General features: G+C 44.4%; 1 protein-coding gene and 1 long non-coding RNA gene across 2 annotated transcripts; one reads left to right on the top strand and one right to left on the bottom strand.

Annotated features, from left to right (window-relative positions):
* Positions 1–1,029: 1,029 nt before the first annotated feature.
* On the bottom strand, positions 1,030–2,284 carry LOC131897108 (olfactory receptor 10AD1-like). The gene is made up of 2 exons (XM_059247988.1): positions 2,238–2,284; positions 1,030–2,082 (listed from the first exon to the last, which is right to left on the bottom strand). Exons 1-2 carry the CDS (start codon positions 2,282–2,284, stop codon positions 1,134–1,136), a joined length of 996 nt encoding a protein of 331 aa, XP_059103971.1. The 3' UTR covers positions 1,030–1,133.
* Positions 2,285–2,922: 638 nt separating this feature from the next.
* On the top strand, positions 2,923–8,270 carry LOC131896312 (uncharacterized). The gene is made up of 4 exons (XR_009375434.1): positions 2,923–3,160; positions 5,717–5,836; positions 7,233–7,419; positions 7,877–8,270. It is a non-coding gene; the product is annotated as an uncharacterized LOC131896312 (long non-coding RNA).
* The last annotated feature ends 5,855 nt before the right edge of the window (positions 8,271–14,125 follow it).

Here is a 14,125-nt window from a genome sequence, read left to right as displayed (position 1 = left end):
CCCTTTAAAAAGAAAACCTATCTGTTATCAAAGGGGCTTGAAAAATATGCAGTTTGAAAACAAAGAAGACCACTAACAATGGGGGTCTGGTTAAGGGAACAAGGTCAAGGAAGCTGGAGAGAATCAGACAGAGGCTCCTGCGGTGGCGGAGAGAGCGTGGGTAGTGTTCCTCGGAGTACCAAAAATAAAACAAATCTACTTACAGTGAGAAGGCAGGGGAAGTGATTTAATTAGGAATTCAGTCAAAGATGGAGGAGCATGGTGAAGGCAGTAGGGTGGGCGGGCCATGATTTGGGTATTGTAAACATGAGGAAACCGGTGGCGTGCAGAGCTTGGTGGGGCACTTCCTTATGTGGAAAGGCAGATGGCTGTGTCACTGAAAGAAACTGAAGGATTTAGAAGAAGGGGTTTGAAACACTGACCTCCCCCACCTGCCCTCCCCAGCAACACACAAACAATAGAGTTATGTAGTGTTGGCATTTGGGGGGTTTAATGGAGGGTAGTCAGTCCTGAAACCATATACGAACAACAAAGACAGACTCAGCAAGTTGTATTTGTATATATTTGTGCGTACAGATACATACATACATACATACATACATACATACATACATACATGTATGTTACAATAATAAAGAAAAAGAGGCTATCAACACCGGGGTGTGGGTTTGAGGGAGGATAGCTGAGGGGCCTGGAGGGAGGGAAGAGGAATGTAATTCTGTTTCAACTAAAAATATATTTAAAAACAAACTAATATGGCATATTAAAAGGTTGAAAGATCATTTATTCCTCAATGTATGTGCAAAACTTATCCTGGGGAATGGCATGTAAAAGAATTATACAAGCAAGATAGAGTTCAATGCACTTATTCACTGAATCCTGAGGAACACAGAGGAAAAATTCGGGAAAGCCTCACATTTTCTTAAGGAAAGTCCGTGGAAAACCAACTCCGGAAATGAAGTCAGAAGTGAGCCTTAGACATCAGGAGGAACTTCCAGCTCTGAGCCTGGTGCCAAGGAAGCTGCAAACTCTAGATCCTCTCCAGAATTGGAGAGCAAGGGCTGGGAAAACTAACCATTTGCCCCTCATTGAAGGAAACTTCTCCAGAGGGCTTCCTTCTGGGCAAGTGCAGCCTAAGCCAGGTTGCCTCTCCCAAGGGCCCTTCCCATGGCCCCCTTCATTTCCTTGTTGCGGAAGCTGTAGATGATGGGGTTGCACATGGGCATAATGATGGTGTAGAGGAGAGAGAAAGGCTTGTCTTTGTCAGGCCCATGTGTGCTGCGGGGATTCATGTAAGAGAACATGGCTGAGGTGTATAAAAAGATGACCACAGTCAGGTGAGAGGCACAAGTGGAGAAGGTCTTCCCCCTGCCTGAGGAGGAAGCTCTGCTGAGGATGGAGGTCAGGATGTGGGCATAGGAGGTGACAATGAGCACCATGGGGCTGAGCAGCACCACAATAGCATCAAGAAAGATCAACTTCATGCTGAACTGAGGGTCCCCACAGGAGAGGGCAATCACTATGGGGGCTTCACAGAAGAAGTTTTCTATGTGATTGTCTTTGCAGAAAGGATTCCGGAATGATATATACTCAAGGAAGATGCCATTGACCATCCCAAAGATCCAGGAAGAACACACCAGCCTGACACACACCTGCTGGCTCATGATCTGGGCATAGTTGAGTGGGTGGCAGATTGCAACATAACGGTCATAGGCCATGAAAGCCAAGAGGATGCACTCGGCCACACCCACTAAAAAGACCAAGTACATCTGAGTCATACAGGAGGCAAAGGAGACCGTGTGGTCCTTGGTCACCAGATGGATCAACATCTGTGGGATGGTGGTGGTGATGAAGCAGATGTCCAGGAAAGACAGGTGTCCGAGGAAGAAGTACATGGGGCTGTTGAGCCTGGGGTCAGTCCAGGTGATAAAGATGATGAGGCCATTCATGGCCATGGCGAGGCTGTAGAGAGCCAGGAAGAGGCTGAAGAGTAAAGCTCGGGTGGAAGGGGAGCTCTGCTCAAAGCCCACGAGGATGAACTCGGTCACTGTGCTGCTGTTCCCCAGGTCGGCCGTCTGGGGCCTGTTTGAGGAGGGGGGGCAGGAAAAGCATAAAGGACACAGTTGTGTGGAAGGTGAGATGTTCCCCTGGACCCAGAAGCCCAGCAAGAGGCTTTCCCTGGTGACAGTGACGGTTTGGGAACTTAGCAATCTCTGGTAAGAAAATGCCAGGGTCACCAGAGGCTCTCTACATAAATTCTAGTTTTAGAAGTTGAGGAAGCCATGGTTCCCCTTTAGTCTGGATCGCTGAGATGCTCTGTGAGATGATGCATGTGGTCCAGGTCCTTCAACATCAAAGGATGGCTTATGGCCAGGATGCATTCAGAGGGGAAAGAATAAAACAGCTATGCCTGGGGCTCATGTCAGATGAGGGAAGTTAAGAGCCTGAGGGATGGAGTGTGTGATGGAAGGAAGCTGGTGATTATCGTAATGAGGGTCATTTGTAGGATCCACCTGAGAGATATTTGAAGGCATATTGTGTAATCTTTTTCTCTTTTTATTTCAATTCATTTCCTTCCTTCTTTCCTTTTCTCTCTCTCTCCCTCTCCCTCTCTTTCTACCTTCCACTCTTTCTTTTTTGAGACCAAGTCTCATGTAGCACCAGATGGTCTTGAACTCTCTATATTGCCAAGGATGGCATTGAACTCTGGCCTCTATTTCCCAAGAACTAGAATTACAGGCAGATGCCATTATAGCCAACATGAAGATGGTATTTTCTAAATGAGGACGACATTCAGTCATTTTGTACCTATTTGAGGTGCTGAATGGACTGAGCTTTTGGGAGAAACTAAGCAGGGCTGTCTCAAAGTGGGCGTGGCCAGCAGGCAGTCATGTCTAGCTGTCTACTGTGATGGATCTTTCCTCAGACTCGCTCTCTGGTCATTGTTGCTGCTGTACACCAGAGACTACACAGCGCACGCTGGAGATTAGGATTGCTTATATATATATATTTTTTTTAACTCAGGAAACCCCTTTCCCTCAGCAGTTGGAAGTTACCCACTATTTGGTGGAAATAAATCAGCCATCCTCGTGAGAAAGAATCTCTGTGCAGGCCACACACGTTCCAATCCTTTTGCCTCTGTGAGTCAATGGTGTTCACGGTACGTCTTCAGAAACTTAGCTCTGACCACGGTAGCTTTCGGGAAGTCCCTGCATTCACGCTAAATGGGTTGTGCTTTTCGTCTTGTTTGGAGTTAAGATGTATGACATGCTTGTAAAGGGACGGTGCACCTCGGCTTCACTTTCTTCTACCACCAGCTTTTTTTTTTCCCTATTTCCTTTTCTATACATCCTCACTCAGCCTTCCCTGTGAGCCCACTGTTCCCTTTGTCTGCCTGCTTCCATTTCTCACTCTGGGAAGCAGAAGACTCCCTCTAAGTGAGGTTTCTTGGTTAATCAAGGCATCACCTGGGCCTGTTCCTACCATCTTCACGTTGGAAAGTTCTGGTGCCTAGGACTACTCTGGTGGTCTGGAAAGGGAAGGGAAGGTGAGGACACAGTTTAATATGGGCCCACAATCCTGCACTCAGCAGACGTTTGGAACTAAGCTAACGAATGGTTTGGCAACATAAGTCGTCAGTGAGCTACAATCCATAGAATTCTTGGACTTGGCCAAGAAGAAGTTGGAATTTAACCTGAGGACACACTAAGCCCCACTAAAGGACAAATGCATGCCCGTAGTTCACTGAGAAGGAATAATATTCTGTACTGGCCAGCACTGAGTGCCTTGGTAGATACCAGTAGCAGTTGGGTGGTCAGGTGTCCGTGTCAAGACGTGGGATGTTGGGAAGCAAACCACACCTACCTCATCCCGCGGCTCTGCTGCTCAGGCTTTGTCACTGAACCACTGTCCCTAGTGACAGAGATGGCATGGTGTTTGAGGAGGAGCTGCTCCAGGGAGGATGGTCTGAGCTGGCAGGCCACTCTGGAAGACAGTGGTGTCTGGTGACCTTTTCAGTTCTTTGACATCAATGCTCTTGTAGACAAATGTCTTCTTAAGCAATATTACCACACTGCATGTGTACAGCACATTATGGAGCAGGGAGAGCTGCCTGCCCCCCATTGCCATTTGGTAGTGCACACTCTCCTCTGCTGCTTGTCAGATTGTGTGTTTTGACTCTCTTGCCCCTTTAAAGTTTTTTTTTTTTTTTTCAGATGGTTGTGAGCCACCATGTGGTTGCTGGAAATTGAACTCAGGACCTCTGGAAGAGCAGCCACTGCTCTTAACCTCTGAGCCATCTCTCCAGGCCCCCCTTTAAAGTTTTTGTGCCCATGCTTGACTTAAAAAATCCTATGCTCTTCTGTTGATTTAAAAAGTACAAGAAAAAGAAAATGTTAATTCTCTAGTTTTAGAAAAGCATATAGTATTCTATTGTAGAAAACAAACAAATGAAAACATTCTTACTCTCAAAAAATATTATTCTGATGAAGAATGTCTTAAAAATGAATTGTAGAGGGGGCCAGAGAGATGTTTTGGTGGTTAAGAGCACTTGCTGCTGCTCATCAGAGGACCAAGTTTGGTTCCCATCACCTACTTCTGGTGTCTCAGGACCATCTGTAACTCCAGCTCCAGTAGGTCCGATGCCTGTGACCTCTGTGGGCTCTTGCCCTCATATACACACACCCATATATAGACACACACCTCCACATAATTAAAAACAATAAAATAATAAAATAGAGCCTGGAGAGACGGCTTAGCAGTTAAGAGCACTGGCTGATTTTCCAGAGGACCTGGGTTCAATTCCCAGCACCCACATGGCAGCTCATGACTGTTTGTAACTCCAACTTCAGAGGGTCTGACACCTACCTTCACACATGCAGGCAAAACACTAATGCACATGAAATAAAAATAAATAAATCATTTAAAATAAATAAATCTTTAAAAATAAAAATAAAATAATTCTTAAAATTTAAAAAATAAACTTATTTTGTTATTTTTTATGTGTATGGATGTTTGCATACACATATGTCTGTGTACTCCTTTTATGCATGGTCCCTGCAAAGGCCGGAAGATGGTGTCAGATCTCCTGGAACTGGAATTATACATGGTTATGAGCTACCATATGGGTGCTGGGAAGTGGACCTAGGCCTGCAGGAAGAGCAGCCAGTGCTCTTTCCCATTGAGCCATCTCTCCAGGCCTAAAATAAATCTTAAAAATAAAAACTAATGGTAGACATTGTTGTTACATCCTCTGCAACTAATCTTAAGCTCTGAAATGTATTTACAATGGGTTTAATTAATAGTAATGGTGATATCAACATACGTGTCTTTCTAAATGATGTGTCTGTATACATTCACATATACCTTTGTGGGACTTTTTTGCTAAACCAGAAGAGCATCATAATTGTCCTCTGCAGACTACATAGGGAAAAAGCACTGTGCACAAGTACACTGAGTCCCTGTTCTAAGACTGGAGGATCTGTGGTCCCTTAAATTAGCAACAATTTTCAAAGTAGTTCGTATGCACCATATTGTCTGAGCCTGTATTTTGTTAATATCCCTTAATGAGGCAATTCAATCTCATTGAAGATTTGCTGACTGGTTATATTGGACAATGAGCTGCACATGGTTTGGCAGTAGAACAGGACAGAGAATGAACTCTCTGTGGGCCTAGTGTTGTCATAGTTAACTGACCCACTGTTCTGATGATTTCAAGACCACCTGCAAGTAAAATAGGAACTTCCAAAATGTCCAAGAGCATCTCAGAGGAGCAGCTGTTTGTACTGGGGGATCAGCTATGTGAGAGTGGAAACTGGTCAACCATGGACATAACAAGGTAGATGAATAAAATGGTAGGCACTGTTAGGTAGGGAAGAGAGGCACCTCTCTTATATTTTTGCTGTTTCCTTCCACATGACAGGGATCATCTGACTTTCTTTACTCCATCACAGAGGACAGGAAGTGGCCACCTGAGTGTTTTGTTTTGTTTTTAATGAGAAACTTGTTATTTGTGCTCTCTAGGGTGGGTGTTGCCCCTGTTTAGGAGGCTCTGGTGCTATCTGGTGCTTCCAGTAGCTGGTGAATGAGCCAGCCTAACTGCAGGCACACAGAAGTCCACGTTGGCTTGTTTTTTGTTGTTGATAAAGGTCATATATTGACTCCTCTCTGTTGACCCCCCTCCCCCTTTTCTTCAGTTTATTCAGTACAAGATGAAAGAGCAGTAAGTACTTACTGGGCCCCTCAAAGTCCCAAGTAGTTATTGTTAACACTGATGCTATCCCATATATAAAAATACACTGTAAACAATGAAATATGATAGAGTTTGGGTTGTAATGAAGAGCAGCTCTTATACCTGTCAGAATGGCTAAGATCAAAAACACTGATGACAGCTTATGTTGGAGAGGATGTGGAGTAAGGGGAACACTCCTCCACTGCTGGTGGGAGTGCAATCTTGTTCAGCCACTCTGGAAATCAGTATGGCGGTTTCTCAGAAAATTGGGAATGAACTTACCTTAAGATCCAGCAATACTACTCTTGGGCATACACCCAAAAGATGCTCAACCATACCACAAGGACACCTGTTCAACTGTATTCATAGCAGCATTATTCATAATAACCAGAACCTGGAAACAACCTAGATGCCCCTCAACCAAAGAATGGATAAAGAAAATGTGGTACATTTATACAATGGAGTATTACTCAGCAGTAAAAAAAAAATGAAATCATGAAATTTGTAGGCAAATGGATGAAACTAGAAAAAAATCATCCTGAGCGAGGTAACCCAGACCCAGAAAGACAAACATGGTATGTACTCACTCATAGTGGATATTAGACACAAAGCAAAGGATAACCAGGCTACAATCCACAACCCCAGAGACACTAGGTAAAAAGGAGGACCCTAAGAGGGACACAAATGGATCATCCCAGGAAGGGGAAATAGTTAAGATCTTCTGGGTGAACTGGGAGGGGAGGTTGTAGAGGGGAGAGAATGGGGAATGGGAACATGAGGGATCGAGATGGGCGAGTTGTGGGAGGGAGGGAGAGGAAAAGCAATGAAAGAGATATCTTGATAAAGGGAGCCATTATGGGGTTAGGGAAAAAGTTGGTACTAGGAAAATCCCCAGGAACCCACAAGGACAACCCCAGCTAAGACTCCTAGCAATAGTGAAGAGGGTACCTGAACTAGCCTTCCTCTGTAATCAGATTGGTGACTATCTGAATTGTCATCATAGAACCTACATCTAGTAACTGATGGAAGTGGATGCAGAGAAGAGAAGGGAGGAAGGATCACAGGAGCAAGTGAGGTCAAGATCATGATGGGGAAAACCACAGAGACAGCTGACCCAAGCTGGTGGGAGCTCACGGACTCTTAACTGACAGCTGGGGAACCTGCACGGAACTTAACTAGGCCCTCTGAATGTGAGTGAATGTGGCTTGATCTGTTTGTGGGGCTCCTGGCAGTAGGACCAGGATTTATCCTGGATACATAAACTAGCTTTTTGAAGCTCATTCCCTATGGTGGGATACCTTGAACCGACCTTGATGCAGGGGGGAGGGGCTTGGTCCTGCCCCAACTTGGTATGCCAGCCTAGGTTGACTCCCCAAGGGAGGTCTTACCCCCTATGAGGAGTGGATAGGTGTGGGGTGGGTGGGAGGTGGGGGGGATTGGAAGAAAGGAAGGGAGGGGGAACTGTGGTTGGTATGTAAAATGAAAAAAATTTAAATAAAAATAATCAATCAAACATGAATTGTGTGGGGGATTTGATGATGGGGGATATGGGGGTATGGGAGAATTGAATAGGGGATATGCAGGGCAAATATGATCATATTTCTTTGCACACATATATGAAATTCTCAAAAATAAACATTTTTAAAGGTAAAAAAGAAGAAAAGAAAAGCAGCTCTCAGCCAGTTACACTGTGTGGCAGATCCTGAAAAGGAAAGGATTCCGAAGCCTTCCATGTTCTGAATGACAGCACAGGGTGGGTGATAAGGGTGAGGTCTCCATTCATGACTACAGAGGAACGAAGAACAGAGTGTGGTACTACAGACCAGACCTGAGGGAGACGTCGAATGCCAGCATGAAGCTCAGGCTCTTGCTGTATTTCCTGAAGATGAGGAGAGACAAGAATATCTGAGAGCTTGGTGGAGCCCTGACTGGATCCGTGAGCTCTACCTTCAGTGAGAGAGTGTCTCAAAACCTAAGATGGAGACCAAAGGGAGGAGACACCAGACACGGATCTCTGGTCTCCATCTGCACGCATACGTACATGAACATGCGTAATTGCACACACACACACACACACACACACACACACACACAGAAAGCAACTTAATTATATTAAAAATAAAGGACTTGGATAGACACTTCTCAATGTAAGGAAGATACATAGTCAGCAGGCAAGAGAATATATAAAGTTCAACACTACCGATGATCAGGCAAGCACACTCTCACTCCAGTGACATGTGGCTTCCACCAGCTAGAACGGTGTTTAGAAGAAGGTAAAGAGGGCTGGAGAGATGGCTCAATAGCAAGATCATGAACTTTTTGCAATGGACCCAAGTTTGGTTCCCAGCACCCACACAGGATGGCTCACAACCACCTGGAATTCAGCTCCAGGGGATCTGACACCTTCCTCTGGTCTCTGTGAGCACTGCACTCATGTACACAACCTCCTCCACATGTCGTCATAATTATCTATAAAAATGCAATCCTCTGGTCTCCGTGAGCACTGCACTCATGTGCACAACCTCCTCCACATGTCCTCATAATTATGTATAAAAATACAGTCAGGACTAGAGAGATGGCTCAGCAGTTAAGAATGTACACTGCTCTTCCAGAGGACATGAGTTTGGTTCCCAGTACCCTTGTCTGGCAGCTCACAGCTGTCTGTAACTCCAGCTCCAGGGGACCTGATCCCATCTTCCACAGGCACTAAGCTCACATGCATGCATGAGCATGCACATGTGTGCACACACAAGCACAATTAAAATTAAATCTAAGTAAAATAAAAATAATAAGAATTAAATCATATAATTAAAAATAAAATCTTAAACAAAGATATGAAAGATAAGTATTGGCAAGGACGGAAAGAAAAAGGGCCCTTTTTGCACACTGTTGGTAGGAATATGAGTTCAGCTGTTATGTTAAACATTATGGGGTAGCAAATTCAAAATATACGTGTCATTTGATGCAACATACTTAAAGGAAATTAAATTAGCATGTTGAAGACACATCTTTACCACAGTGTTCAATGTAATGTTGTTTACAATAGTTATGAAGTAGAATTAATGATTGTATCCTTCAACAAATCAACAGACTTTTTACAAGTGTGGTATTTAATAATGAAATAGAGTTCAACCTTAAAAAATTATGAAATCCTTTCATTTTGGATAACATGGACTAAACTTAAAGGATATTGTATGTGAAATCAATAGAAATTAATTCATTAATACCATATGATATCACTAATATGTGGTATCTAAAACTCCATGTCAAAGGCACAGAGAGCAGAGAGGTGGTCCTCAGAGGTAGGGATTAGTCTAAAGACATACAACTTGAGATAGCCATGAGAAATAAATTCATGAAATCTATTGTACAACATGATAACTACATTTGATAATTATACAATTGAAAATTGCTGAGTCAATAGTTTTTAACAATCCTTACCTCAAACGGATACTTTTATGAGGTGATCAATACATCAGTTGCCTAAGTTTAGCCTTGTTACAATATTCGCATATGTGGAAACATATTGGGGCACTGGGGATGTGACTCAGGAGGAGGGAACCTTGTCTACTAGGGGCAAAGCTGTGGTTTCGATCTCAAAAACGTCAGAAAACAGACAAACAAGTGAAAGAAACCTTTTGTTTGTCTGAGGCTGGCTCTCACTAAGTAGCTCTGGCTGTCCTAGAGCTCACTGTGTAGACCAGGCTGGCCTAGAATTTGGAAAGCTCCACCTGCCTCTGCCTCCTGAGTGTGGGATTAAAGGTGTGTGCTACCACACCTGGCCAAGAAACGTCATGTTTCACAACAATAATATATGTGGCATTTATTTGTAAATGAAAAAAAATTCTTCTTTTGAGTCAGATTTGAAGCACAAAGTGAGGGGACATTGCTACTTGAAGCTAAGTGCCTTATGGATAATTATTTTTCTTGAATATATAGTCTTTCCCACATAGGCTATCATTTGAAAATGACCTATAAAGCTAATGTTTACACTGAAAACTAAAACACATTAATGTTCGTGAAAAACAACACATCCCACCTTTAACCCCATCCCCAGTGGAGACACAGGGACTTCAGACACAGGTGTGTCTGAAATTCAACTCTAGGGGTGAGTGGACAGGGTGTCTCAAGAGTTACCCCTAGGAAATGAGGATTAACTAAAACTATATAATTAGTTTTGAGTCAGTTTCCTTTTGTCTTCCCATGGCTTCACCTCACACATCAAAGGACTGCTTCACAGATTGCCTGGCCTCCCACTCACAAGCCCCAGCTGCTGTGGACATCTAGAGAAGGAAGAACCTCACCCACCTTCTCCACTCTCCCCTAGTGTTTCCTGCTTCTCATTCTCAGGGAGTTCTCTACACCTCACTTGTGTGTGTGTTCGTTTTCTGTTTTAAGTACTCTTTCCTCTTGTCTGGCTCCGATAGACAATGGAAACACCAGTCTCCCCCACCCCCAGAAAAATCCCCAGTAAAATGTGGAAGGCATGTCCTTTATCACAATCTCTGAAAGAGAACCATCCATGAGACACTTCCTAGCCTCCCCTTCCACAGGGAAGAAGGGAAAAATGTCAATGAACTAGAAAGCACTAAGACGTACAAACATAAAGACAGAGGCCTAGGAAAAGCAAAATGAGAGAACACAGCCTGAGAGAGGGAGGGTTTGCACTAAACAGTATAGGAGGAAAGGTGTGGGAAACCAAGGGAATCAAGTGACCAAAATATAACGAGCTATGAAAACTGTGAAAACGAACAGGTCAGCACACAGAAGCACAGTAGGAGAGATTCCAGGAGCCTCCACCTACAGACAAGAAGAAATGAGACAAAACCCCAACATGGAGAGTCACGGGGGGGGGGGGGGGGGGAGGGCTGGCAGAAGGCCTCGCATGCTTGGGTGCTGATGCAGAACCAGAACAAGGGAGCCAGGTCTAGCAAGGAAGACTGAGCTGGGTTTTCTTCCTTCCCAGCCTCCAAAACTGGACTCAACAAGACAGGGGAGCTCTCCCTGGGCCTCAGTGGTGTGGTTGTCTGACCCAGCCAGGAGGGAAGGTGAGCAGACTGAGATCCTGATGGACGTGTGTGTGTGTGTGTGTGTGTGTGTGTGTGTGTGTGTGTGTGTGCGTGTGTGTGTTGGGGGCGGCATACAGAGGAGTGTGTGACACAGTGAAAGATCCAGGACAATGGGGACTCTGGGAGACTCTAGAGAGAGAAACCGAGCAAGGGAAAGGTTAACGGAGTCGAATCTGTGACCTCTCTCAATGGCCACCACATACAGAGCCCTGTGTGATGGGAATGCTGAGAAACCCAGAGAATGCTTGTCTCTAGTGACAAGGTCAGAGACAAGGTGAGCTCCAGAGTAGAAGAGAGTTCATTCACTGACCTTGACCCTGGGGTTTGGGACACGCTGATGAGGACATTGTCTGTGCTGGTCTTGGATGCAGAAGAGGAATCCAGTGGTTCAGAGTGAGGGTGCAGGACATTTGCTGCAGACTAGCTGTGCACTTATAGGGCTGGCCGCCTGGGTTCCTCTCCCTCTTATCCTCAGTCCTATCTCTCAGGTGTGCTTGCCTGATCACGTGACCCCTCCCTCCCCCTCCCCGAGACAAACAGGAGCTTTTAGTTGGTTACTATGGCAGCCATCTGTAATAAGGCCAACTATTCATTCTTGAGGCCTGACCATTCCAAGTGTGTCCCTGGGGAGTAGTGTTACTTGGTCCTTTTCAAGGCTCCCTTGTGAGGTCATGTTCATGGAACGTGGCCTTGAGGGCCAAATATATTTCCAGGTTTTCTTGAGAAATTTGTGTTCATCTGTAGCTAAGAGACTTGGTAAATATGATCCTTGCACCCCCACCTTCAAGTCAGGAAGTCCTTTCACTCTTTAAAAAATATTTTTGAGATTGTAATATAATTACATCATTTCTCTCTTCCCTTTCCTCCCTCTAAACCTTTCCATATATCCCTCCCTTTTCTCTTCCAAATTCATGACCTCTTTTTTCATCAATTGTTATTGCATGAATATATATGTATATATATGCACATATATATATTCCCAAATACAGCCTGTTGCATCCATATAATGTTTCTTGTGTGTATGTTTTCAGGGCTGACCATTTGGTACTGGATAAGCAACTGGTGTGCTCATCCCTGAGGAGGGTCACCTCTCCTGTTCCCAGCTTTCCTCAGTTGCCTGTAGTTCTTTGTGTAGGGTTGAGGCCTCGTGGGCTTTTCCCTGTCCACTTTGGCGTGCTCATTAGTGTCTGCCTTGTTTGGGCATGTTTGGGTGGTCATGTTGGTCTGACTTTACTGGTATAGTTTCTGATGTTGCTAGAAGACACAATCTCATAGAAGAGTCCCTGATCTGCTGTGGAATAGAATATTTGTTTAACTAGGCAAAGATGTGTTACATTTGTTTATGCTATATTTGTCTAACTATGTAAAGATGTGTTACATTTGTTTATGTTGCATTTGTTTAACTATGTAAAGATGTGTTGTACTTTTTTTACCTTGCCTGCTTAAGGCTCCCGATTGGTCTAATAAAAAGCTGAACAGGCAATAGTTAGGCCATAGGGAAATAGGTGGGGCTGGTGACCGGAGAGAATAAGTAGTAGTAGGAGGAATCTAGGCTCAAGAGAGAATGAGGGAGAAAGAGGAAGATGCTGGGGTCAGCCAGCTGGGTGGCCGCCAGACAAACACGGAGGGAGCAGGAAAGTAGAACATAGAAAATGAAAGAAAGGTAAACACCTCGAGGTAAAATGTAGATGAATAGACCAGGTTAAAATAAGTTATATAAGAGCTAGTGGGACAAACCTAAACTAAGGCCAAGCATTCGTAACTAATAATAAGTCTTTGTGTCATGATAGGGGGGCTAGCAGTCCCAGAAAGCCTGCTATGCTGATCCGCTGGCTCTTACAATCTTCCTCTGCTGCAATGTTCCCTGAGCCTGAGGTGTGGGAGTGTTTTCTAGATTGAGACTGGGCACCACAACTCTGCTTATGATGGGTTGTGGTTTTATGTAGTGGTCTCTATCTGTTTCAAAGAGAAGTTTCCTTGATGAGAGGTAAAGACTACACTTGTCTATGGATAGATGGGAAAATGTACAGATTGCTGGGAGGGATTATGGTGGTTTGGTAACCTAGTGGTTGTAGGTTCTCCCCCACTAGCCGTGAATCCACTAGTACTGAGTAGCTGGCCAGGTTTCCACTACCAGGCATGGTCTCCTTGTTGAGTGGAACTTACGTACAATTAGAGAGCAGTTGGTATCACCACGGTATGTGCCACTACAGCACCCTTAGGCTTATGGGGCCATCCTGGTTGTTGATGTGATTCCTAGACGTCATAGCTAGGTAGGATTTTTCGTTGCCTCCCTTCTTTGGAAGCTTGTATGGCACCTTCTGGTACCATGAAAACTATTCTTCAGAGAGAGGACATTCAGGTCAGTTCAGCTCAGGGACCACTGGGCCCTATTTCTGAAGTGCATGGTATCTTCAGCAATAGAGACTAACCTTCCACTTCTTGGGGTTGTATAGTGGTAACCAAGGTCACTAGCAGTAGGCTGTATGTTTTGGGGAGTCTCTCAGACATCCCAGGCTAACAACTTAAATTCTCATGTCTGATACTGGGGGTTTTGTTAGGTGGTCTTTGGCTCTTGGAGGGAGCACCGTCAGCTCAGATGGGAAAAGTTCATTAAAACTATATATGTATATTTATACACTGAATCACATTACCTTATGGGATTTTTTTAAGTAGTTAATAGTAGGATTTCTTGAGGTTCTTCAGCCATTCATACTGCTTTTTCACTTCCCCCTCCTTCTTTTGTGTTTACCCCTCCCTTCCCTAAGGAGCCCCCCTTTCCAGTTCCCCATCATATCAGTTGTAGCCTGTTCCCCTTTACCTCTTC

The sequence above is a fragment of the Peromyscus eremicus genome, chromosome 20 (genome assembly GCF_949786415.1).
Source record: "Peromyscus eremicus chromosome 20, PerEre_H2_v1, whole genome shotgun sequence".
In the NCBI taxonomy this organism is placed as follows: Eukaryota; Metazoa; Chordata; class Mammalia; order Rodentia; family Cricetidae; genus Peromyscus; species Peromyscus eremicus.
This window is presented reverse-complemented; position numbering and strand designations above follow the sequence as displayed.